The 27,841-nt window shown below is 39.4% G+C and overlaps 2 protein-coding genes across 6 annotated transcripts in view; both read right to left on the reverse strand.

Annotated features, from left to right (window-relative positions):
- The window catches only part of DYNLRB1 (dynein light chain roadblock-type 1), a 27,618-nt gene extending 26,325 nt beyond the window's left edge, over positions 1–1,293 (reverse strand). The window contains exon 1 of one of the 2 annotated variants that reach the window (XM_032295205.1): positions 1,184–1,293. In XM_032295205.1, the coding sequence (XP_032151096.1) occupies positions 1,184–1,186 (3 nt within the window). In that variant the 5' untranslated portion in view covers positions 1,187–1,293. The remainder of the gene's footprint in view (positions 1–1,183) is intronic. The other variant, XM_032295206.1, reaches the window with a different exon arrangement.
- Positions 1,294–5,470: 4,177 nt separating this feature from the next.
- The window catches only part of ITCH (itchy E3 ubiquitin protein ligase), a 145,705-nt gene continuing 123,334 nt past the window's right edge, over positions 5,471–27,841 (reverse strand). For all 4 annotated transcript variants that reach the window (XM_032295201.1, XM_032295203.1, XM_032295202.1 and 1 more), the window contains 5 exons: positions 26,437–26,557; positions 25,885–25,989; positions 22,933–23,029; positions 11,141–11,213; positions 5,471–8,237 (listed from right to left, as the gene is read on the reverse strand). In XM_032295201.1, coding sequence (XP_032151092.1) covers positions 8,138–8,237; positions 11,141–11,213; positions 22,933–23,029; positions 25,885–25,989; positions 26,437–26,557 — 496 coding nt within the window. In that variant the 3' untranslated portion in view covers positions 5,471–8,137. The remainder of the gene's footprint in view (positions 8,238–11,140; positions 11,214–22,932; positions 23,030–25,884; positions 25,990–26,436; positions 26,558–27,841) is intronic.

Raw genomic sequence — 27,841 nt, forward strand, 5'->3', positions numbered from 1 at the left:
CTGGGATTACAGGCACGCGCCGCCATGCCCAGCTAATTTTTTGTATTTTTAGTAGAGACGGGGTTTCACCATGTTGACCAGGATGGTCTCGATCTCTTGACCTCGTGATCCACCGGCCTCGACCTCCCAAGTGCTGGGATTACAGGCGTGAGCCACCGCGCCCGGTCATATATGAATTTTTTTCACAGCTCAAGTGATGTGAAAAATGAAGTTTTATATATATTTGAAGTATTACTACATGTTTGTAATGATGTGGAGATATTCTTTGTGGTGTAATAATGAAAAACAGAACCCACAATTGTACGTTCAACAAGGGCTAAATTGTATAAAGCAAAAACAAAGACTAGAAGTCATATGACTGTGTTTGTCTCCAGGTGATGACAGTTTCTTTTTTCAATTTTTCTTAAAAGATCTAGATTTATAAATACGATTTTTGAAAAAGTAATACATTCGCATGGCTTAAAATTTAAAACTTTTTTCAAATTTTGCAGAAGCTGTGATGATTAAAAACTACAAAACCTGTAAAGGCGTAGAGAGCCCACAGCTGCAGCCAGCAAGGTAGAAAGAAGGCGTTGGGATCCTCAAGGGCGGACGCCGCCTGTTCCTGACTCAGGCACTCAGTCCCAGCAGCTGGCAAGAACCACGGTGACAGAGTGGCGGCAACCAAGCTTCTCCACCTCCACCATTTCCTGGGGCAAAGCACTAGGCTACTTGGAGCTCTGGATAACAGATTTGCATAAAAAATGGGCCTAATGGTCGTATCCACTTCACAGAGCTGGGAGAAGGAAGCGGAGGAAAGACGAGATAACTAAAGCGCTTGGCAGAGCCTGCCATAAACTGAGCTCGCAGGAAACGTCAGCAAGATTGCCATTGCACAAGGCCCAGGACGCTAGGCTACAGGGTCGCTGTCCAACCCTCGCCCCACCATCTCTTCCCGGCCGAGTCCGAGCTCCTGCTTCCGGTCAAGGGGCGGCAGGAACCCGCAGCCCCGCCTCGGGTCCGCTCTAGAGGCCCGCGCCGCCTGGGTTCCGCCCTCAGGTCTGCTCCGGCCCGGTCCTGGCCACGCCCAGCCCCAACCGATTCCTTGCCCAGAGCTCTGAGACCCCCTCATCCTCAGAGATCTGAAGGTCCGGCGTGGGGTGGTGGGCGGCCGCCAGCCACTAACCCCCAGGCCCACGCTCACCATTTCCGACGGATCCGGTAACCCCGCGTAGCCAACACTCAGCCCAGTCCCGTGCCTTTCTGCGCCTGCGCAGAGGTTTCTGGCAAAACGGACAACGCTAGCTGCCTATCAGGAGTCAGGATGAGGTGGGGGCGGGCGAGCAGACTTTAGCTGCGCCCGGACTCTAAATTTGCTTGACTGTGGGAAAGCGAAAAGCAAAGGAGATGAGCACTAAGCTGCGGAAAATTCCCAACTCCAGCAGTGCAGAAAAGATGCTGGTTCTGGCCAGAAGCGGTGGCTCACGCCTGTAAAACCAGCACTTTTGGAGCCCGAGTCAGAAGGATCGCTTGAGCCCAAGAGTTCGAGAACAGCCTCGGCAACATGGCGACACTCCGTCTCTACTAAAAAAAAAAAAAAAAAAGTAGCCGGGCGTGGTGGCGCGCGCCTGTGGTCCCAACTACTCTGGAGGCTGAGGTGGGAGGATCGTTCGAGGCTCAGCGAGCCAAGATTGCGCCACTGCACTCCAACCTGGGCGACAGAGCGAGAGACCCTGACTCACAAAAATAGAACATGCTGGTTCTCGGTATCGGAATATGCTTTTCAGCTCTCACTAGAGTTCTAAGCTGGCTCTGAAGTCCCTGGGTGGAGCGTGGTGGGACAGTATGAAGGCGAGTGGGGCGGTTGCTGAGACCCCTTTGAGCCAAGACTGTGAGAGGCCCAGGGCCCAAATGCGCTTCGGGATCGGGCAGGCCAGGGATGGGGCTGGAGTCTCCGGGGAAGAGGCTGTGAAACTCGGAGATGAATTGGTTAGGACTGGCCTGGGAGTCTGCAGAATCCGAGCTCGGCCTCACTCGCGTTATCTAGGAGAAACCACATCTTTGTGTTCTATCCTGTTCTCATCTCTAAAAGGGGGACCGTTCTTCCCAGAGCCCAGTGTTGTCCGGATTTTCGCTCTTTAGCATTCTATTCTCGCAGGCCGCAAACGTTTCTGGGTCCTCTAAGTAGGAAATAACTTCGGTTAAAACATGCCGTTTAGTGAACCCTGTGCCACATTACTGTGCTGAACACGCACATGCCTTATCACCAGTAAGCTTCACCAAATACTTTATAAGTACTTTTTCTCCCAGGCACTGTAGCTTGTTGGATTCAACAATAATCTAACTCCAAAGTTTCATTCCACGGTAGCTGCTCTTCAGTGAGGAAGGATTTGGTTCTCCTTCGAAATGTGTCTGCATGTTAAGAGGATTGACTTTTTGTACTAAAATACAAAATTAGCCGGGCATGGAGGTGGGCGCCTGTAATCCCAGCTACTCGGGAGAGTGAAGCAGAATTGCTTGAAATCGGGAGGGGGAGATTGCAGTGAGCCGAGATCTTGCCACTGCACTCCAGCTTGGGCGACAGAACGAGACTGTTTCAAAAAAAAAAAAGTTTTGGGAATAGATTTGATAGGATTTGGAGGCTAATTAAATGAAATGGCAATATTGGTCACTCCGAGTGTTGTGGTATGTAAGTAGCAGTACAGCAAAATGGTTAAGCATACATGCTTTGGAGTCAAATCGTCCTGGATTCCAATCTACTCTTTCAATAGTTGTGAACATGATTCAATCATTTGGAGCCTCTATTGTCTTGTAAAACAGAAATCGTTCCCAGTAACAGGAAGACTAAGTGACACTGCACATAGCATATCTACCAGTGTCCTGCACATTGTGATAAATGTTGACAGCTGTTTTGGTATTAAGTGAATGTTGGTGTGGTATTGGTTGCTATGATATGGAAGACAAATAGAACAGGTCTGAATTAGAAGAAAAATAACAGGAGGGCTGTTTTTAGTAATCTTGCAAGTATGACTACAAATTCTCAAGGTTCTTCCGTGGGGTGCTTTGAGGAAATCCTTTTGTCCATAGCCACTCTTCACTTATTAACAGGGCCTTGTTTATAAGGGATCAACAGTGTCCTTCTGGGGTTTATGTTTAAGGCCCTCTTTTCCTTGCCAACCAGAAAGGTTCTCCTGGCTCCCCATTCCAGGTATCCTGATCACAAAGGAGTCCTACAAACATCGAAGATTCGACAACTGAAATAGGCTGGGAGAGACAGCAACTCCTAGAGTTATACAATGTGAGACACTTGAAAAGTCCAGAGAACAGCCAGTCAGCCACGGTGGAGTCCCAGTTTGATGCTTTGTAGGGTTTTGGATGAGAGCCAATGGTTAATAACAATTACTTATTCCCCATAGGTTTCCACATGCTGAGGGGGACATACCTTTTCCCTTATTCTAAGCACATTGAAACTACAGCATTCTAGCATTCTAGCAGCTTCCACTGGACAGACTAAACAGCTACTCAGGACCTGGGAGAGGCCTGCAGTTTCTTTCCCCAGTCCCATGTTAGATCAGCTGTATTAAATTCCTCTTGCCTTAGTCTTTCTCCACTGGTTTTGTTTTAAATGAGAGCATAATCACCTGAGTTTCCTAATAAGAAAAAGGTCTACTGAAGATGGTAAGCGGGCCAGCTGGTTGATAACAGTCTTCGTAACAGTCTTGATAGCTAGCTAGTTGGTGGTTCTCTACTTAGCACTCCTGCCTGTGGTCCCGTCTTTTAGTTGTCTCAGAAAAGCAGTTCACATGGAGGCCATCATGTTGGCCGATGGCCTCTGGAGGTATCTTCATCTTCAACATGGGCACCAAATCCAGTCTCATCTGCGCAGCAATTTCTAGTATTTTTACTCATATTGTGGTAGGCCAGGTCTTAATAACACAGGCCTCCATAACAACTGTTTCAGCACTGACTGAATGGTTAAGTTAAATATTAAAAGCTAAAAAAGTCAGGGCCCTTAAACAAAAGCCCACCAAGGGTTTTGCCCAGGCCTTTCCTGGGCCTTGAAGCATGATAAAATAACAAAGGAATTCTTAACAGGATCCATTTAGGATTAAACAAGTTTTATTGGGGGTCTGAAGGAACTTATTGAGGGTCTGAAGGCTGCACAAACAAGTTTACTGGGGGGTCTGAAGGGTAATCATTCACCCCAGCACCTGGATCCATTTAGATTAAGTAAATTTACTGAGGCTCCAGAAGAAGGTCTTTGGGATTCAGATCTTAAAGATTTAAAAAAGCTAATCACTTATGTCTTTAGATGAATGCACACTTACACATAGACATATAGCTTAGAAGGTAAATAAGCTCTGGAAAACTTTGTAGTTTTGAGTTGGTCTGGGGATAATTTCCACGCCTTCTCCCTGTACCCGTTACAGAAATAAACTCCCTCCTTTCCCAGTTCATCTGCACCTCATTATTGGGCTGCAAGAATAAGGAGCCTGACTCTTGGTTTGGTCTGAGAACAATACCACAATACAGACTGTAACTTGCCACGTTAAAAAAGCAGAGAGGCAGAAGTCTATGTGACCTAGTCTTCTCTGAAGGCGGGGCTGGGGAAAGAGGAAAGAGACCCCATCTTACCCAAGACTAACAGAAAAGCATGCAAATCAAGGATCAAAAAAGTTTAATTATAAACAGTCTTACATCTTTTAGGAAAACGTAAGTGAGGCAACCACTCAAGGAACTTTATGAAAGCATTTGACTTCCTGTAATATTGGTAGCATTACCTGAGTATTAGAAGTAACAGATCAAGAAAACAAAGGTACTCTTAATACAGTAATATACAAATATACAAACAATTTTGTAAATAATTAAAAGAAAAACAAATGGGGGGGGGCTGGAGATGCCAACAATACTAAATAGAAGTAGTTAACTCTAAAGGACTTTAGAAAGATGAAGTAACATCCAAAACAAGAGGAAAAGTTTAATTCCATGAGTCAACCCTGATAACATTTCAGATTATTAATCAGATAAGTAAAAAGTGGTAGAGCGGGCTTGATTGAAATAGTTCATTTAGGATGAGAACTTTGTGTATAGTTGAACATGTTTCACTAAAATTTCTAATCATTGGTATGTCAATCTCTTGATGAAAAATCAGTACCTGAATATGTCTTTTTGTTTCTTTAAGAGACAGGGTCTAGCTATGTTGCCCAGGTTGGATTTGAACTTCTGGACTCAAGCGATCCTCCCACCTCAGCCTCCCAAGGACAATACCTGAATTTTAAATAGAGTTATTGTAAGTTTTATGAAATGAGGTTCTTCTGTACTCTGACATAATAAAAGACAGAGCAGGAATTCATTATTATGAGCTGCTTGATCAGTTTTAAACCACTCCATTTGACCAAACAAGTGAGGTCCCTCCCTCCTGACCAGGCTGTGGAATGCTGTCTTCCCCAACCCCCACCCCCGCAAAAGAGCAGAAGAATAAGGCAATTGCTCATTTTACTTTGTTTTTATTTCAATGTAACATGCAGTAAAAAAAAAATAATAATAATTAACAGGATTTATTAGCATTTACAATGCTTACAAAGAAAAAGAATTCTAAAAGCAATTTAGTTAAGATGTAAGAAAAAGGTCTACGTAAATACTTACAATAAATCTATTTCCATATGTTCAGTTTGGACCAAAATTTAAGATAGCATTTGGTAGATATTTATGTCTGCTGTCTATTTGCAGTATTTTTATATAACCTCTGATTCTTGGGATATCCAGCCCCCATTTTCCTAACACAGCAGGGAAGACATATACATGTGGCCACTTAAATTAAAGGGAAAAATGGAGTAGGGAGATCCCAGGCTGCAAAAATATATACAAGCATTTACCTTTTCCAGAACTAAACACTTCTTCCATAAAAATATTAAATAGCCAAGCCCTATAGAACTAGGGCGAGGGCTACTTCAAAGATAACTATTCTGTATTTTAAAAATATAGGGCAGAAAGCCTTTTGGGTGATATTTATATATTTTCACACAATATTTCTAGGTCCCTAAATGAATCATGAAGCATTATATAGAACAAAAAAAAATCTATTTTCTTACATTATCTCTTAATTTAATCTCATAAATCTCTAGTAAATATTGTAGATAACTACATTTCAGTATGAGAATTCACCTCAACAGGAAGTCTTTATAGAGGGCTTAATCTTCATTAGTCATATATTACCAAGTTCAGACTTATATAATGAACGGGTAGTTGGCAGACATTCGCTCTGTAAGACAAAGCAATAGTGTTTTTCCTCCCCTACCAACAAAAAGGCAGAGTCCCTACTTTTAACAGCTAGGGCTACTGGAAACCAGACAGTATTTCCTGGGATACATGAAATAAAAAAAACCACACGGCTGGGGAGAGCCTAGTCTCCCAATTTACACTGAGTTTCTTTGATGAGGCAACCTTTTCACTCATGTCAGTCTCTGCTTTATGATGGCAGTGTCTTCGAGTACAGATAGACAAGTTAAAAAAAAATGTTTTTATTGTTGTTCCAGGATGTAAAAAGGAAGAGCATTAGGGCCATATGGAACAGGGTTCTGCTGCTTGTTCTTGGCTTAATATTACTTGTTCGTGCTATGCCTCTGAAACGTGGCAAAGTCCCTGATACATGAGCTATGAGGCTGTCCTCATGGTACAGCTATGATAGGGACTCAGCTGGCTTAGGCTTCATTCCACTGCTCATAAAGTCCAATTTATGACAGCCACCTTGACAGTCTAAGCTAGGCCAATTTAAAAGAATTAACTCCAGAGAACTTCAAAGTGCATTAAACAGTTAATAATGGGCAATCTAAACTTAAAATAGTCATGAGAAAAAAAGAAAACCCTGCTAAAAATTTTAAGGGTAAAAAGAATATTGCAGATGAGGGATATCAAACCAGTTCAGGACAATGTAAACAATGGAAATGACTACTCCAACGTATGTCAGAGAAATGATAACTTTGAAGACTTTTAATTCACAGAGAATATATTCCTGTAGTTACTGGATATTATCTTCCTTTCTTTTTAGCCCATACCACAGCTCTCCCTCTCAAATGAAAATTTGATGTCAGAAGCTATTTCATTGACCTCTATTTGGACTAGAAAGCACTCTTGTCTTTCTAGTCTTAAACTCCTTAACAATAATTAAATGTAAACTGAAGTTGTTGGATTATGTTAAAATTATAAAGCATCAATTATGTAGAGGAACATATAAAAATCACCACTGATGTCCTTAGATGAATTCAATTAAGTTAATTCTAATTCTAGGTTAACTTTTTTCCCATTTATTTATTTTTCCCCCCAAAAGAGACAGGGTCTCCCTATGTTGCCCAGGCTGGTCCTGAACTCCTGTCCTCAAGGGATCCTTCTGCCTCAGCCTCCCAAGGTGCTAGGATTTCACGCCTGGCCCTAGGTTAACTTCTTAAAACAACAATGAAGGAATCACAGTGTTAATATTGTTTGTGAAGTGTAGTATTTGCCAGGCAACTAAAACAATCAAACTTCCAAATGAAGTTATTTGCAGGCTGTGACCAACTTTTCCCTGAATTCAAATTGACAAAACTACTTTGTAGAGGGATGCAGTAGTTTTGCATCACTTCCAGGAATGATGTATGGATTCATGCTCCAGAAAGGAAAGACAATAGTCAAGTCAGACTAAAATGAGAAGAACACAAGCCAGAATTTTGCTCGCATCCCCAGAAGCTGGGGTAAGTTTGCACTTTTAACAAATGCCTCTTACCAAGAGGCTTAATAGGAAGATCTTGTATATTGCAGTTACCAAAGGACTTCCCTGCTTATCTACAGAATTTCTAAAAGAAAAAAACCTACTCCCAAGTGAGACTTTTGACATATATACAAAATTGTTAAGGGAACAAACTAGTGGAATAAGACAAGGCAGATTTCATTGCTGTGTTAAAATTTCATGTTAAGCAAGGTTTTGACTAGTCATTTGCAGACCTGATTTCTGGAAATGGTGAGTAGAAATCACTGGGAGATAAATTTTAATGATAACATTAATAGTTACTTACACTCAGATAACTCTCTAAAGAGCCATAGTCCAATTTTACAAGATGTGCAACAGGCTGAGAAGGACAAACATAACAAGTTCTTGCCCATTCACGGTGCAAGTTCTCAGAAGTCACTCTTGTCCAAATCCTTCTGTTTCTTCTATGGCAAACAACAGCTTTTCTTTCAGTTGCTCATAGCTCTTGTATGGTGGCAGGTCCAGGCGATTAAAACTAAAAGCAAGAATTGTTAGTTTGAGAAAAGGAAATATGCAAAAAATCAAATGCGTAGTGTAGTATAACACCACTCCTATAGAAGCACAAAAATAAACTACTCTGCTTCAAAGGATACCATCAGTAAAGTAAAATAACTCAAAAATGGAAAAAAATATTTATAAATCATATATCTGATAAAGAACTATCTAAAATATATAAAAAACTTACAATTCAACAATATTTAAAAATGGGCAAAGGATACATTTTTCCAAAGAAGATATACAAATGACCAATAAGCACATGAAAAAATGCTCAACATGCTTAGTCATTAGGTAAATGCAAATAAGATACAACTTCACACCTACTGGGATGGCTATTATTTAAAACAACAACAACAAAAAGAAGAAAAGGAGTTGAAAAGGATGTGAGGATGTGGAGAAATTGGAGCTCTTCTGCACTACTAGTAGGAATATAAAGCAGTGTAGCCCCTATGAAAAGCAGTATGGCGAGATTCTCCCCCCCAAAAAAATTAAAAATAGAATTACTACACAATCAAGCAATTCCACCTCTGGGTATATGCCCAAAACAACTGAAAGCAGGGACATGCATAGATATGCCTATATTCTACCACAGTATACCTATGTTTATAGCAGCATTATTCAAAACAGCCAAAAGGTGGAAATAACCCAAGTGTCCAAGGACAGATGAATGTACAAACAAAATGTAGTATACCAGACTATCAAGTATTATTCACCATTAAAAAGGAGGAAATGCTGACACATGTTACAACATGGATGAAAATTAAAGGTATTATTCTAAGTGAAATAAGCCAGTCACAAAAGGACAAATAAAGTATAATTCTGCACTTAAGAAGTACTAAAGATAGTCAAAAATCAGAAACAGTAGAATGATGATTGCCAGGACCTGGGGAGAGGGAGTCATGGGGAATCACTGTTTAAAGCAGCAGTCTCCAACCTTTTTGGCAACAGGGAATGGTTTTGTGGAAGATAATTTTTCCATGGATAGGAGTGGGGAGGAGGGTGGTTTCGGAATGAAACTGTTCCACCTAAGATCATTAGATTCTCATAAAGAATGCACAATCTATATTCCTCACAAGTATAGTTCACAACAGGGTTCTTGCTCCTATGGGAATCTAATGCCTCTGCTGAACTGGCAAGTGGTAGAGATCAGCAGGTAATGCTCACTCACCCTCTGCTCACCTCCTGCTGTGCAGCCCAGTTCCTAACAGGCTGGGGACCAGGACTTGGTGCTTTAGTAGGTACTATTTCAGTTTTGCAAGATGAAAAAAGTTTTGGGTCAGGACAGTGGCCTATAATCCCAGCACTTTGGGAGACCAAGGCAGGAGTACTGCTTGAGCTCAGGAGGCCGAGACCAGCCTGAACAACAAAGTGAGACTCTGTCTCTACAAAAAGTTAAAAATTAGGTGGTAGCACACACCTGTAGTCCCAGCTACTTGGGAGGCTAAGGTGGAAGGATTACTTGAGCCTGGGAAGTAGAGGCTGCATGAGTGAAGACCAAGCTACTGTACTCCAGCCTGGGTGACAGAGTGAGGTATGTCTCAAAAAGAACCAAAAAAGAAAAAAGAAACAATTTTTGGACATGAATGGTGGTCATGGCTGCATAATGATGTGAATGTGCTTAATGCCACTGAACGATAAACGCAAATGGTAAATTCTATGTTATGTATGTTAAACACAATTTTAAAAAGGAATGAAATATTGATATATGCTAGACTACGGATGAACATTGAAAACATGCTAAGAAACTACACACAAAAGGTTATAATTTGGCTGGGCATGGTGGCTCATGCCTGTAATCCCAGCACTTTGGGAGGCCAGGGTGGGTTGATCACCAGGTCGGCAGTTCAAGACCAGCCTGGCCAACATGGTGAAACCCTGTCTCTCCTAAAAACACAAAAATTAGCCAAGGGTGGTGGTGCACGCCTGAGTCCCAGCTACTCAAGAAGCTGAGGTAGGAGACTCGCTTGAACCCAGGAGGCAGAGGTTGCAGTGAGCTGAGATGGTGCCACCGTACCCCAGCCTGGGCAACATAGCAAGACTGTCTCAAAATAAAGGTCATATATTTATTGTGTGATTCATTTTACATGAAATGTACAGAAAAGAAAAATTCATAGAGACAGAAAGTAGATTAGTGGTTACCAAGGACTGCATAGGGGGTAAATGGGGAGTGACTGCTAATGGGTACATGGATTCTGGGGAACGTAAAAAAATGTTCTGGAATTAGATAGTAGTGATTCTCACATAACCTCGTAAATACACTAAAAACCACTGAACTCTACTGTATAATTTGAGGGTGAGTTTTTATATATCAATAAAATTCTCACCAAAACATTACATGTATATATAAAACATATGTACAAAAACAAAAAGGAATAGAGAATAAAATAGTAAAGAGGTCAGATATCCAGCAAGGACCATATATGATCACTAAAATATATCCCACAAAATAAGATTCAAATATTGTTGACATTAGGTTGAATTCCAAAATATTAATACATTTGCTCTAAGGTAAGGATTAGATTTAGTTTTCTACATTTCTAGAAATGTAATTAAATAAGATTTAAAACGAGAATATTTGTGGTCATGATGTTATAAAGTAGATCTCCTAACTTTGACTTCTTTTTCTGCCTTTAGGGAAAAGTTAAAAGAATTCTAAATCCCACATTGAAAAAAAAAATTCAGATGTGAAAAAAGGAATTGTTTGCAAATAGTTGTAAGAAATCATTTTGGGGTAAACAAAACGCTTTAAAACAGCATTGCGGTGATGGCTGTGCTGCTCTCTAAATCTACTAAATATCACTTTTAATTTCTAGCTGGCTTTAAATAGCTACAGATAACTGCACAAAGGCTATTTTCTCTATTCTTTCTGATTGTACTTACCAGGTATGACTTCTGGGTAGCCAGTTTTCTTTCCCAACTTTTTCAATGCAGAATTTCTGTGGTCCGTTGCTCCCTAAAACATAATGGAATCATAAACAGTTTGTTAGTATAGTAGATCTCAAATTGTGTTCCCCAATCCAACAGCATCAGCTTCATGAGGAAATCTGTTAGAACCATAAATCTGCAGCCCCCACACATCAGCCTACTAATTCAGAAACTCTGGATCAGGTGTGGTGGCTCACACCTATAATTCCAACACTTTTGAGAGGCTAAGGTGGGCAGATCAGTTGAGGTCAGGAGTTTAAGATCAGCCAGGCCAACATGGTGAATCTTGATCTCTACTAAAAATACAAAAATTAGCCAGGTGTGGTGGGCGCATGCCTGTAATCCCAGTTACTGGGGAGACTGAGGCAGGAGAACTGCTTGAATCCAGGCAGCAAGGTTGCAGTGAGTCAAGATCATGCCACTGTACTCCAGCCTGGGTGACAGAGCAAGACCCTATCTCAAAAAAAACCCCCCAAAAGCCCCAAACCAACCAACCAACAAAAAGAAATTATACGGGTGGGGCTCAGCAATATGTGCTTTAACAAGCTCCTAGGTGATTCTGGTAAGTGTAAAAGTTTGATGACTCGTTTGTTAATATAAGCCCCAGCGGAGAAAATGCAGTTTTATCTAGCATTCCTTTAGCCAGAATAACACATTATGATGATTAATAAAAGCTTACACAAGAACACACAAAAAACTTCCTTAATGAAACACAATAAGGAAACTACAATAAAACTTGATTTAAGGCTGGGCGCAGTGGCTCATGCCTGTAATCCTAACACTTTGGGAGGCCAAGGTGGGTGGATCACCTGAGGCTGGGAGTTCGAGACCAGCCTAACCAACATGGAGAAACCCCATCTCTACTAAAAATACAAAATTAGCCGGGCATGGTGGCGCATGCCTGTAATCCTAGCTACTCAGGAGGCTGAGGCAGGAGAATCACTTGAACCCAGGAGGCGGAGTTTGCAGTGAGCCGAGATTGCGCCATTGCATTCTAGCCTGGGCAACAAGAGCAATAGCTCTGTCTCAAAAAAAACCAAAAAACAAAAAAGCTTGATTTAAATACAGAATTGGTAAAACTTTGTGAAATGTAAACATCCTAGTGAATTCAATATTATTAATACTAAAACTTACAGATGAATGTATAAACAAAAAAACAGACACAAGTATACACACAAAATTCTTGCCTCTCATTTACCTGCTGCTGGAGATAGCTGTGAATAGTGATCATAAAAATACTGTTTTTTTAAAAAAAGATCATTACTGCTCCCTAGGAAGCATTTATTGGTCGTCTCAATGATTGGTAGTGCTACTAGGTATTTTAATTAGAAGGGGCCAGAAATACTGTTATGTAATGTGTGACACTGCCAGACACAGAGAATTTTCTCATGTCCCACCTGACTAAACCCAGTATACTAAGTATACCAAATATAAATTGTTAGTGCTTTTGTATTTAATCACACTGGATTGTTTTCACAAGTAGTTATGTAAAAAGTCCAGTAATACAGGAAACATTATGAAAAAATATAGTTAAAATTATTCTGTGGTGTTAAACACATAAATTAAAATGAACTCACTCTGCATGTTCTTTCTACTTTCTCTCTATATTTTGAGATAGAGTCTCTGTCACTCAAGCTGGGCGGCAGTGGCACAATCTTGGCTTAATGCAACCTCCACCTCCTGGGTTCAAGCAATTCTCATGCCTCAGAGTAGCTCAGATTACAGGTGTGCATTACTACACCCAGATAATTTTTATATTTTTAGTAGAGACGGGGTTTTGCCATGTTGGCCAGGCTGGTCTTGAACCCCTGGCCTCAAGTGATCCACTCACCTCGGCCTCCCAAAGTGCTGGGATTACACGCATGAGCCAACACACCCAGCCTCTACTCAATATTTTATAGAACTTTTTTTTTTTTTTTGAGGTGGAGTCTCCCTCTGGTCCAGTGCAGTGGGGCAATCTCGGCTCACCAAAACCTCTGCCTCCCAGGTTCAGGTGATTCTCCTGCTTCAGCCTCCTGAATAGCCTGGATTACAGGTGCCCACTACCACACCTTGCTAATTTTTGTATTTTTAGTAGAGATGGGGTTTCACCATGTTGGCCAGGCTGACCTTGAACTCCTGACCTCAAGTGACCCACCCATCTCGGCCTCCCAAAGTGCTGGATTACAGTTGTGAGCTACTGCGCCTGGTCAGATTTCTTTTTTAATAACTTTTTCTTTTTTTTTAAGACACAGGATGTCACTATGTTGCTCATGCTTGAGTGCAATGACTATTCACAGAAGCAATTACAGTGCATTACAGCCTTGAAGTCCTGGGCTCCAGCAATTCTCCTGCCTCAGCCTCCCAAATAACTGGGACTACAGGTGTGTGCCCACCATACCTAGCAGCATATCTAACTACAAAGATAGAAAGGAGTTTCATTTAATAATGCAAATTAATATGTAAAAGATTTTGAATTGCTTTTAACAGATTTGGAATCAAATATTAAAAACACTGACACTGTCCCTAAACCATAGAACTTCTGTGTAGACTCATACCTATGTTCCTATTTTCAGTCACCTTTCAAATGATATGGTCTCTGAGGCCTTTTTTTTTTTTTTTTTTTTTTAACCTATTAGAGCCTTGGCCTATAGTGGAATTTCATGTCAGGAGATACATTCTGATACTACGCTTTTAAGATCTACCTCATTTTTCTCCACCTTGACCATCTATAGTTTATTTTTGCAGGTGTATTATTCATATTTTATTTAGGTTACTTCCCCCTTTTTGTTATCACATATACTTAAGTCTACTATTTATCTTTTTCATCAGCTCTTTCATTTTTCAGTACTTTTTTTTTTTTTTTTTTTTGAGATGGAGTCTCACTCCTGTTGCCCAGGCTGTAGGGCAAAGGCGCGATCGTGGCTCACCGCAACCTCCACCTCCCAGGTTCAAGCAATTCTCCTGTCTCAGGCTCCCATGTAGCTGGGACTATAGGCATGCACCACCATGCCAAGCTAATTTCCTATTTTTAGTAGAGATGGGGTTTCTCCACGTTGGTCAGGCTGGTCTCGAACTCCCAACCTCAGGTGATCCGCTGACCTCAACCTCCCAAAGTGCTGGGAATACAAGCATAAGCCACTGTGCCCAGCTTTTCCAGTACTTCTTACAGAGAAGGGCTTTTGATCTTGTCTTAAACCTTTTCTTATAAGTAGGAACAAGTATTTCTTAGGTATGTATATCTTCTAATATAGTTGTCCCAAGTAGATAGATATGTATTAAAACAGGTATTATTCCATTATAAATTACTTAAAAATTTTTATCCCTTATATTACAGTTAAGGCTACGTATAAATATTTTTTAGAGATTGTCAATAGGTTATTTCAGCCACAAATCAGTGTATTAAAGAGGACATTATGAATATTTATTAATAAAAGTGGTATGTTAGATCATCCCCAAGGTCAAGAACTATCACATTAAAGAATTATATACACTTACACCACCCCTAAAACTTTCTCCTGTGCTGGGTGAAAGTTTAAAGTAGATGGCCGCCTCTGCAGAAACCTTACAGACCAGGAGAGAATGAGATAATATTCAAGTACTGAAAGAAAAAAACTGGCAGCTAAGATTACCCACCAAAACCATACTTCAGACATACAGGAGAAATAAAGTATTTCCCAGACACATGGAAACAGAAGAAATTAATCACCTTATGAGAAATGCTCAAGGGAGTCCCACATTTGGAAGATAATCACTCTCATGAAAACACACAAAAAGTATTAATATAAAATTCTGGTAGAGCAGATACACTAAGGGAAAAAAGAAACCTAAGCACTATAGAAACCCACAAAACCATAATGATAAACAATGAGAGAAAGAAAGGAACAATGGATATACAATGCAACCAGAAAGTAATTTTAAAAATGACAGGAATAAGTCCTGATCTATCAGTAATAACCTTGAATATAAGCAGATTAAATTCCCTAATAAAAAGATACAGACTGGCTGAATAGATTTTTTAAAAAATGACCCAACTATCATATGCTGCCTACAAGAAACTTACTTTACCTGCAAAGACACATACAAACTGAAAAGGAAGGGATGGAAAAGACAGTTCACGGAAATGGAAATCCAAAGTGAGCAGAGGTAGCTATACATGTATCAGGCAAGCAGACTTTAAATCAAAAACTATAAAAAAAGACAAAGGGCGTTCTATAATGATAAAGGGACCAATTCAACAAGAGGATATGAGAGTTATAAATACATACCCACCCAACACCAAAGCACCCAGATGTAAAAACAAAATATTATTAGATTAAAAGGGAAAGAGAGACTCCATTTGTAGCTGGGGACCTCAACACCCACTCTCAGCATTGGACATATCATTTAGACAGAAAATCAACAAAGAAACATTGGATTTAAACTGTACTTCAGACGAAATGAACCTAACAGTCATTTACAGAACATTTCATCCAACAGCTTCAGAATATATATTCTTATCATCAGCACATGGAATATTCTCCAGGATAGACCACATATTAAGACTCAAAACAAGTCTCAACAAATTTTAAAGAACTGAAGTCATGTCAAATATATTTCCTGAACACAATGGAATAATATGTTCAAATACAATGAAATCAATAAAAGAGGAACTTTCAAAATTGTATAGATGATATATGGAAATTAAATTTGCTCCAGAATGACCAATGGGGAAATTTAAAAATTCCATGAAACAAACGAAAATGGAAACACAATATATTGAAACTTATAAAATATAGCAAAACCGACATTAAAAGGTAACTTTATAGCAATAAATGCCTACATCAAAAAAGTGGAAAGATTTTAAATAAATGACTTAATGATATGCTTCAAGAAACCAGAAAAGCAAAAACAAAGCAAACCCAAAATTACTAGAAGGAAAGAAATAATAAAGTTCAAAACAGAAATAAACAAAAATGAGGCTAAAAATGAAGATCGATGAAATGAGAAGTTGTTTTTTTGAACGGATAAACAAAATTGACAAACCACTAGCTAAACTAACCAAGAAAAGACCCAAATAAATAAAATCAGAAATGAAGACATTACAACTAATACCACAGAAATACAAAGGACCTTTAGAAATTATTATGAACTACACACCAACAACTTAAAAAAACCTATGGAAATTGCCGGGCACGGTGGCTCATGCCTGTAATCCCAGCACTTTGGGAGGCTGAGATGGGTGGATCACGAGGTCAGGAGTTCAAGACCAGCCTGGCCAAGATGGTGAAACCCCATCTCTTTAAAAAAAACTATGGAAATTGATAAATTCTTAAATACATGCAACCTACCAAGATTGAACCAAGAAAAAAACAGAAAAGCTAAAAATACCAATTACAAGTAACAAGACTAAATCTGTAATAAAAAGTCTCCCATCAAAGAAAACAAAAGTCTAGGAACCAATGGAATTCTACCAAACATTTAAAGAAAAACTAATACCAATTCTTCTCAAGCTCTACCAGAAAACAGAAGAGAGAATTTTTAAAAACTCATTCTATGAGGCCAGCATTACGCTGATACCAAAACCAGACAAGGATACAAAAAACAAAAACAAAAAGGGAACGGGGAAAAAAAGAAAACTATAAGCCAATAACCTTGATGAACACAGATGTAAAAATCCTCAATGAAATACAAACAAATCAAATTCAGCAACACATTAAAAAGATGCAAAGGACACAAGGATGGTTCAACATATACAAATCAACAAACGTAACAAAGTAAATCAACAGAATGATGGACAAAACCATATGATCATCTCAACAGATGCAGGAAAAATATTTAATAAAATCTAGTATCACTTCCTGAGAAAACTCTCAACAAGTTAGGCACAGAAGGAATGTACCTGAATGTAATAAAGTTCATATATTACAGACCCATAGCCAACATCAAACTTAACAGAGAAAACGAAAAGCTTTTCCTCTAAGATATGAAACAAGACAGTGATGCCCACATTTATTAAACAAACTGCTGCAAGTCCTAGTGAGAGCAATTAAGCAAGAGAAAGAAAATAAAGGCATCAGAATTAGGAAGAAGTCGAACTTTCCCTGTTTACAGATAAATGATCTTATATACAGGAAACCTTAAAAACTACACACACACACACACACACACACACACACACACACACACACACACACACATATTCTTGGAACTGATAAACACATCAAATAAGGTTGCAGGATACAAAATCAACACAGAAAAAATCAGCAGTGTTTCTATAAAACAACAAACTAGAAGAAAAAGAAATCTTACTTAAAATAGCTACAAACAACAAAAACCTAGAAATAAATTTAACTAAGGAGGTGAATGATCTATACAGGAAAAACTATAAAACACTGACATAAGAAATTGAAGAAAACACAAAATATGTAAAGACACCCTATGTTCATGTACTGAAAATTAATACTCCACAAATAACCATACTGCTAAAAATTTCTACAGATCCAGTGCAATTCCTATAGAAATGCCAATGACAGCCGGGCATAGTGGCTCACGTCTGTAATCCTATCACTTTGGGAGGGTAAGGTGGGTGGATCACCTGAGGTAAGGAGTGAAAGACCAGCCTGGTCACATGGCAAAAAGCCATCTCTACCAAAAATACAAAAGTAGCTGGGTGTGGTGGCATATGCCTGTAATCCCAGCTACCTGGGAGGCTGAGGCACAAGAATCACTTGAACCCAGGAGGCAGAGATTACAGTGAGCCAAGATAGTGCCACTGCACTCCAGCCTGGGTGACAGAGTGACACTCCATCTCAAAAAACAAAAACAATCAATGTCATTCTTCACAGAAATAGAAAAAGCAATCCTAAAATTTATACTTAACTACAAAAGACCCTGAACAGCCAAAGTCATCCTGAACAAAAAGAAGAAAGGGGAGGCATCACACTACTGGACTTCAAGATATGCAACAAAGTTATAGGAACCAATACAGCATGGTACTGGCATAAAAACAGATACACAGACCAGTGGAACAGAAGAGAGAATCCAGAAACCCACATATTTACATTCAACTGATTTTCTTTATTTTTTTATTTTATTTATTTATTTATTTTTTTGAGACGGAGTTTCGCTCTTGTTGCCCAGGCTGGAGTGCAATGGCACGATCTCGGCTCACCGGAACCTCCGCCTCCTGGGTTTAGGCAATTCTCCTGCCTCAGCCTCCTGAGTAGCTGGGACTACAGGCACGTGCCACCATGCCCAGCTAATTTTTTGTAGTTTTAGTAGAGACAGGGTTTCACCATGTTGACCAAGATGGTCTTGATCTCTTGACCTCGTGATCCACCCGCCTCGGCCTCCCAAAGTGCTGGGATTACAGGCTTGAGCCACTGCGCCCGGCCCATTCAACTGATTTTCAACAAAGGTATTAAGAACAATCACTGGGGGAAAGGGACACTCTCTTCAATAAATGGTGTTGGAGTAACAGAAATCTATATGCAAAAAAATGAAACTAGACCCCTTTCTCTCACAATATACAAAAATCAACTCAAAATGGATTAAAGACTTAAATGTCAGATTTGAAACTATAAAACTACTAGAAGAAAACAGGGAAAATGCTTCAGGACACAGGTCTGAGCAATTTTTTTTTTTTTTTTTTGAGATGGAGTTTTGCTCTTGTTGCCCAGGCTGGAGTGCAATGACGTGATCTCAGCTCACTGCAACCTCCACCTCCCAGGTTCAAGCGATTCTCCTGCTTCAGCCTCCTAAGTAGCTGGGATTACAGGCATGCACCACCATGCCTGGCTAATTTCTGTATTTTTAGTAGAGATGGGCTTTCTCCATGTTGGTCAGGCTGGTCTTGAACTCCTGACCTCAGGTGATCTGCCCCCCTCAGCTTCCCAAAGTGCTGGGATTATAGGCATGAGCCATCGCGCCCGGCCCTGAGCAAAGATTTTATAAAGAGGACCTGACAAGCACAGGCAACAAAAACAAAAATAGACAAATGGGGTTATATCAAACTAAAAAGCTGTGGCACTGGAATTGAAACCATCAACAGGGTGTAGAGACAATTTGCAGAATGGGAGAAAGTATCTGCAAACTGTTTATCCAACAAAGAATATCCAGAATATAAAATAACTCAACAGCAAAAAAGAATAAAATGCATTAAAAAATGGGATATGAGCTAAATGGATATCTCTCAAAATAAGAATGTTAAACACCACTAATCATCAGGGAGATGCAAATCAAAACCACAATGAAATATCATCTCACCCCAGTTAGAATGACTGTCATAGATTAAAAAATAACAAATGCTGGCAAGGATGTGGAAAAAGAGAAACTGTTATGTACTGTTTGCAGGAATGCAAATTATTATTATTATTATATTATTATTATTAACTTTTTGAGACAGAGTGTTGCTCTGTTGCCCAGGCTAGAGTAGAACCTCCGCCTCCCAGGTTCAAGCAATTCCTGTGCCTCAGCCTCCCAAGTAGCTGGGATTATAGGTATGTACCACCACTCCAAGCTAATTTTTTTTGTATTTTTAGTAGAGACAGGGTTTCACTATGTTGGCCAGGCTGGTCTCAAACTCCTGGCCTTAAGTAATCCACTCATCTCAGCCTCCCAACGACCATATGATCCAGCAATCCCACTACTAAAGAAAAGGAAATCAGTATGTCCAATAGACACCTGCACTCCCATGTCTACTGCAACACCATTCACAATAGCCAAGACAGGGAATCAACTTAAGAGTCCATGATCAGGTAAATGGATAAAGAAAATGTGGTGTATAAACAAACTGGAATACTATTCAGCCATTTCGAAAAGCAAAATTCGGTCATTTATGACAATACAGATGAACATGAAGGACACTGTAAGTGACATAAGCCAAGCACAAAAAGATAAATACTACATGCTCTCACTCATATGTGGAAGCTAAAAAAGCCAATCTCATAGAAGTACAAAGTGGAACAGTGGTAACTATAGAAAGGTAGCAGGAAGGAGGGGAGAGCCAAAGGTTGGTTAACAGATAAAGTACAGATAGGCAGGAAGAATAAGTTCTAGCGTTCTACAGCACTACAGAATGACTACAATCAACAACAATTTATTGTGTGTGTGGGTTTTTTTTTTTTTTTTTTTTTTGAGATGGAGTTTTGCTCTTGTCACCCAGGCAGAAGTGCAGTAGTGTGATCTCAACTCACTGCAACCTCCACCTCCCAGGTTCAAGCAACTTCCTGCCTCAGCCTCCTGAGTAGCTGGGATTACAGGTGCCTGCCACCTTGCCCAGCTCATTTTTTTTTTTATTTTTAGTAGAGATGGGGTTTCACCATGTTGGCCAGGCTGGTCTTTAACTCCTGACCTCAGGAGATCTGCCAGCCTCAGCCTCCCAAAGTAGGATTACAGGCATGAGCCACTGCGCCTGGCACGCATATATATATATTTTAAGATAGGGTCTCAATCTGTCAATGAGACTGGAGTGCAGTGGCATGACTTTGACTCAGTGAAACCTTCACCTCCCAGGTTCAAGTGATCCTCCCACCTCAGCCTCCTAAATAGCAGGGACTATAGGCATGTGCCAACACGCTCGGCTGATTTTTATTTTTGTAGAGACAGGGTGTCCCTATATTGCCCAGGCTTGTCTTAAACTCCTGGGCTCATGTGACTCTCCTGCCTCAGCCTCCCAAAGTGCTGGGATTACAGGTGTGAACCACTGCGCCTGGCCTGTATGCTTCTAAATAGTTAGAAAAGTGAGTTTTGAATGTTCCCAACACAAAGAATTGATAAATGTTTGAGGTGACAGATATGCGAACTACCCCGATTTGATCATTACATATTGTATACGTGTATCAAAATAAAAACTGTACCCCTAAATATGTACAATTATGTCAATTAAGAATAATTTAAAAAGTAAAGAAGAATAAAGATTTGAAACTAAAACAAACAAAATAAACTAGATATCCTCCAAAATTGTCCAAACTGCAATCTCACTGTTTCTGTCTTCTAAAAGACTTTCCTAGAAATCACCCTTCTGAGACCTTTTGATAGCACTGACAAAAGAAATCCCTTCTAATTGCTTCTCAGACAGTATATGATTTCTTTTTTCTTTTCACTCTCTGATCTCTCCTTTAAGTTGGCCTCCGGGCTAATTCCATCTTTTTTTTTTTTTCTTTGAGATGGAGTCTCACCACTCTGTTGCCCAGGCTGGAGTGCAGTGGTGCAATCTCAGCTCACTGCAACCTCTGCCTCCTGGGTTCAAGCAATTTTCCTGCCTCAGTCTCCCCAGAAGCTGGAGCTACATGTGTGCATCACAACACTGGCTAATTTTTGTATTTTTACTAGAGATGGGGTTTCACCATGTTGCCCTAGCTGGTCTCAGACTCCTGAGCTCAAGCTATCCACCCACCTCGCCCTCCTAAAGTGCTGGGATTACAGGAATGAGCCACTCTGCCTGGTCCAGGCTATTTCCTTCTGTCTTATCCCTACATGCACATGGTTCTAAGCATCAGCCTTCTACTCCTCTCTCTACAGTATTCTATTTCTGCCTAAGACCACACATTCTCACAGCATCCAATGTCACTGCTCTGATGATTCAACTTCTTCTGTTTCCTCTTAACTCTAACTCATACATTGTTACCTCTATCGCTGGTTCCCTGTAGACTTGGTTGCCTGGCAATAACCTTAAATTCAGCAAGTTCTAAGCTGCTCAGCATCCTCCCCCAACATCTACAACCATATATACTCTTTTTTATACTTCCTAACTTCTCCATTGCTCCATGTTCCATAACATGACAATTATCTCTGACACTCCTCTCTTATACTTCATTTTCCATCAAGCTCTTTACCTGTTTCTACCTTTGTAACTTTCTCTAGCATCTATCCCCTTCTTTTCTATTTCTATTTCCATCTCTTGATATCAGGTTCACATCATTGCTGCAATGATTTCTTCGCATCTCTAGGCTTTCACCATCTTTTAATCCACACTATATTTTTCTATCAAATCTTCCTAAAGGCAGCTTGAGCAAGGTTTCCTTTCTTCAAAAAGTTCCACAGCTTCCCATACCCTCATGATAATATCCAAATTCTTTTGAACTGGCTTTTAAGGTCTTTTCTGTATTCAAAATTATCTCCTTAGTTCTCCTAATTTTGACTCTCTGCTTCACCTGAAGCAGGCTTAGGGATCATAACTTCTCTGTGTATGGTCCTGTGGTATTTGGAATAATGTTGGTATTAAGGAAATACCTGAATTCACTTACATAATTTATTGTTTAGTAACAAAGTAAATATTGCCATTGTCACTCATCTCAATATACATTTTAAGCAGCAGATTACTATGTAACAGGCACTTTCCCAGGGACAAGAATTAAAAAGATAAAGAAGATATGAATCCATATCTCAAAGAGCTCCCAGTCTCCCAGGGAAGAGTGGTTTTACATCCAATAGGGAAAGTATAATCCGCTATTGTATGCAATGATCTTCTCACATCTTTAAATAATACAACCAATAGTGATTTTTGACTCATAAGAGACACATGTTTGGCAATGACTTAATGAACAGACTTACATACAGAAGACTGCTATCCTAATGAGTTAGCTGTGGGTTCTAGCTTGAGGGTTAAAAATTTCTACAGAGGTAAGGACTAAAAATTATTTAAAAGGTTACACAAATCCATGCTGAGAATAGTTAAGAAAATGGCTATCCTTGTGTTTGTTGTTTCCAATAGTTTGTATACAAATTTATGTAAAGCAGCATGATAAACAATTTTCTGTATTGGAAAACTGATTCTATATACATACCCATGAGATCAGCAAATCCTCCTACTGGCAATCGGCAGGTTCCAGTAACAAACTGTAGAAGTCTCATTCTCTTCTCATTATCAATTTCTTTAACAAACTGTTAAAAGTATATTTAAAGAAATATATATGTCATACATTACATTCAGCACACTAAACAAGAAAGAAAAATAATCATTTCAAATCTTTTATATATTGTTTTAGAGGTGGGGTCTTGCTCTGTGGCAGTGGTGCAATCATAGCTCACTGCAGCCTCTAACTCCTGAGCAGCAGGCAATCCCCCTCAGCCTCCAGAGTAGCTGCGGCTATAGGTGCCAGCCATTGTGTCTAGCTCATTTCAAATCTTAAAGGAATCCCTGGTGTCCAATGCATTGGATACTTAACCTATCACTATGGATAGAGGGCCATTTCCATGTTTATCAAAGCCCCACCACCTTTCCTTATATAAATCGTAGGACAATGTACTTAAAGGGAGATATAAAAAGAAAGATGGCCTGAGACGAAGAGCTCCTTACTCATGCAGTTTTAAGATTAATTCTTCTAGGGACGCCCTTCTCCCCTCACCTCCCAACCCCAGATCTGCCCGTTCTATAGGATATTCATGTGGCTACATAGGATATAGACCTTGAGTCAGTGTAGACTTTGCTGTTTTATGAACAACTTTAATCAAACTCACAGAATTCTAATGCAGAATATACCTCAATAATCTCCTCTTCTCAATGTTCTTTAGGTTTTGGTATAGCCACACATAGCTAGAATTATGTGGTTTTTACCTCATACAATTCTGACTCAAAATGATAGGTTTCTAGAGAATTTATCTAGTCTGTAGTATAACTATTTTGACTCAGTCAAAAATTTTTTTGTAAGGAATGATTTTAATCCTATTTTACTATTATCAATTATTCTATAATGCTAACCCTACTTGTTGCAGAAGCTCAAGTTTCTCATATGAATTTCTTTTTTTTTTTTTTTTTTTTTTTTTTGAGAGGGGGTTTCGCTCTTTTTACCCAGGCTGGGGGGCAATGGCGCGATCTCAGCTCACCGCAACCTCCGCCTCCTGGGTTCAAGCAATTCTCCTGCCTCAGCCTCCTGAGTAGCTGGGATTACAGGCATGCGCCACCATGCCCAGCTAATTTTTGTACTTTTAGTAGAGACGGGGTTTCACCATGTTGACCAGGATGGTCTCGATCTCTTGACCTCGTGATCCACCGCCTCGGCCTCCCAAAGTGCTGGGATTACAGGCTTGAGCCACTGCGCCCGGCCCCCATGAATTTCTTTACATGTACAGATTTAAATTTTTTAAACTATAAAATATACTTAACATAGATTCAGCATTTTAACCATTTTGAGTGTAATTCAATGACACTAAGTACATTCACACTGTTGTGCAACCATCACCACTATTTCCAATTTTTTCATCATCCCAAGTAAAAAATATGTATACATTAAACACAACTTCCCATTTTTGCTCCTAGCAGCTTCTGGTAACCCATATTCTACTTTCTGCCTCTATGAAGTTGCCCATTCTAGCAACCTCATGTAAGTAGATTTATACAGTATTTGTCCATTTGTGTCTGGCTTACTTCTCTTATCTTAAAATTCATAACGTTTTTAAGGTTCATTCATGTTGTAGCACATACTAAAAATCTCATTCCTTTTTAGGGCTGAATAATATTCTAACAGATAGTCCCTGGCTTACAATTTTTTGACTTTATGATGGGTTTACTGGGTTTATTACTCCATTATAAGTTGAGGAGCACCGAGACTTATGATGGTTAGATTTATGATTTTTCAACTTTACAATGGGTTTATCAGGGTATTAAATGCATTTTCAACTCAGGATATTTTTGACTTATGTAAAGGATAAAACTCCTTTACAAGTCCAGGAGCAACTCTATATGTATATACCACATTTTGTGTGGGTAACTGGATGAATACTGGGGTACAGGTATCTGTTTGAGCCTCTGCTTTCAGTTTTTTAGGGTGTATACCAAGAACTGGAGTTCCTGGGTCTTATGTTAATTCTATGTTTAACTTTTTGAGGAACCACCAAACTATTTCCACAGTGGTATGGTATTTCACACTATCACCGACAGTACATTCTTGGCAATGGTTGCTCTTCTCCACTTTAAAAATAATACTAAGAAGTATAATATGGTATCTCATTGTGGTTCTGATTTGCATTTCTCTAAATACTAATGATGCTGAACATCATTTACTATGCTTAAGGCAGACATTTTAGAGAGAAACCATTATGATTCTTTTTTTTTTTTTTTGAGATGGAGTTGCGCTCTTGTTACCCAGGCTGGAGTGCAATGGCGCGATCTCGGCTCATCGCAACCTTCGCCTCCTGGGTTCAGGCAATTCTCCTGCCTCAGCCTCCTGAGTAGCTGGGATTACAGGCACGCGCCACCATGCCCAGCTAATTTTTTGTATTTTTAGTAGAGACGGGTTTCACCATGTTGACCAGGATGGTCTCGATCTCTTGACCTCGTGATCCACCCGCCTCGGCCTCCCAAAGTGCTGGGATTACAGGCGTGAGCCACTGTGCCCGGCCAGAAACCATTATGATTCTAAACCAGGTTTCTTAAATTTTGTTTTCTGAACATAATAACTAACGAAGTATAAGTGATAAAAACCATGCTATAGACAGTCCTATAAAACTCCAAAATCAAAAAGCAAAAAAAAAAACCCAAAATCATTTAAATCAAATTTATCATCTGGAATTGTCTTACACTCTACTCTGGACAAAGACGCAAGTTATGTGTGGCTTACTTGGCTATAGTCTTAAAAGGATGCTATTATAATCTGTATCCATTTATTATAATGTACAGGATGGACCGAAGGGTCTATATACACTGGTACATTTTGACCTGTGACTCATTTCCACATGTGGTAAGCAAATTCTAAAAAATTATGCTGTGTCAACTAATAGGAATAAATTTAAAAGCACACCTGCCAAAACCACATGATTTGTTTGCTGGTCCTCGTATAATGACGGTAGATGGCATGTCTTTGCCAGTCATTCAAATCAATCTCTTGCATTCCACATAAAAGGACCTTTAGGGATGAAAAAGACAAATTGTTTTCTTAGGTAATCCTAAAAAAACAGCTATACATAGATAAGAAAAGACTAAGATTAAGTAAACCTTTAGAAAAACAATGAGTAGGCTTTGACTTATCATCTATACATCAAGAATTTTATCTACATTACTCAGAAAGGCAAGGTTCCATGCACGATGTCATATATATACATATTCAGGGAAGTAAGTCAGTCAGTTGTAGAGAAGCCCTACTATTTGTACTTTTGGGGGGGTATACTATTGTTTTATCTTTGAATAAATCATAATTTTCTTGTAATTTTTGAGACACTGCAGATGTCTCAAAGCATTTTGCCAGTATAAAAAATATTACAGCAACTGGAATGATGAGAAAGTGAGTTAAAAGCAGAAAACTGAAGGCATTATTTACTAGCATGGTACAGGAAAATGAAGAAAAATTCATTACCTCTAATTCCTTTGCATCAAAGTATTGCAAATATTGCTGGGGAAGAATTTCATTAAAGCCCTCAAAGAAAGCTTGTGTCTGTTCTTCAACACCTCGAGACAACCTCCATTCAGCTACCATTCTAGCAAACAAATATAAAAAACCTATCAGGAAGTTTAGATCTTACCTTTAAATTCTGAGTATAAAAATAAATTTTAAAAAATTATCAAGCACTTAAAATATATTCAAAAGTAGAACATAATGAGCCCCCTGTACATATATCCAAGCTTCATCACAATGCCCATCTATTTCATCTATACCCCTACTCATGCCCTAGATATCATATAATTTCATTTCTTTTTTTTTTTTTTTTTTTTTTTTTCATTTATTTGAGATGAGGTTTCACCCGAGCTGAAGAACAGTGGCACAATCTTGGCTCACTGCACTCTCAACTTCCTGGGGTCAAGTAATCCTCCTGCCTCGTCCTCTGGAGCAGCTGGGAATATAGATGTGTAATACCATGCCTGGCTAATTTTTGGTTTTGTTAGTAGAGATGGGGTCTCTCTGTGTTGCCCAGGCTGGTTTTAAAGACCTGGACTTAAGGGATCTTCTTGGTGCAGCCGGGATCCCAAAGTGCTGCGATTACAAGTGTGTGACACCATGGCCAAGCCATATAATTTATTTTTCTTTTGTTTTGTTTTTGTTTTTTGAGACGGTCTCACTCTGTTGCCTAGGCTGGAGTGCAGTGACACAATCTGGGCTCACTGCAGCCTCTGCCACCCAGCTCCAAGTGGTTCTTCTGCATCAGCCTCCCGAATAGCTGGCATTACAGGTGTGCACCACTATGCCCGGCTAATTTTTGTATTTTTATAAGAGATGGGGGTTTTACCATGTGCCTTCTACCAAAGTGCTGAGATTACAGGTGTGAGCCACTGTGATCGGCCCATATAATTTCATTTTGAAAAAATACTTCAGTATATGTCTCTACAACATGAGGATTTTTTTTAAAGAAGGTAATTATAAAAATATGACTGCATCATTATTTTATCAACCTAGAATTCTAAATCTAGTGACAATACCCTTTAGAAAATGAAGGTGAAATAAAGATATTTTCATATAAAAGCTGAGAAAATGTATTGCCAGGAGACGCATACTAAGTGAAATGGTAAAGAAAGGTTTTTTTTAAAGCCAAAGGGAAATGATCTCAGATTTAAAAAAATGAATCTGAGGAAATAAGGAGAACCAGAAATAGTAATGTGAGTAAATATAAGATTATTTTGAAAACAGTTAAAAATTAAAGAATAGCAGTAATAAAGTATTATGATATTTATAACAGGTATAAATAATACATGACAACAACAGCACAAACAGCTGGAGTGAGGAAAATGGAATTATATTATTATGAGCTTCTTATATTGTATAAGTA

Source organism: Sapajus apella, unplaced genomic scaffold (assembly GCF_009761245.1).
Source record: "Sapajus apella isolate SASKATOON/1434 unplaced genomic scaffold, GSC_monkey_1.0 scaffold33, whole genome shotgun sequence".
NCBI classification, from domain to species: domain Eukaryota; kingdom Metazoa; phylum Chordata; class Mammalia; order Primates; family Cebidae; genus Sapajus; species Sapajus apella.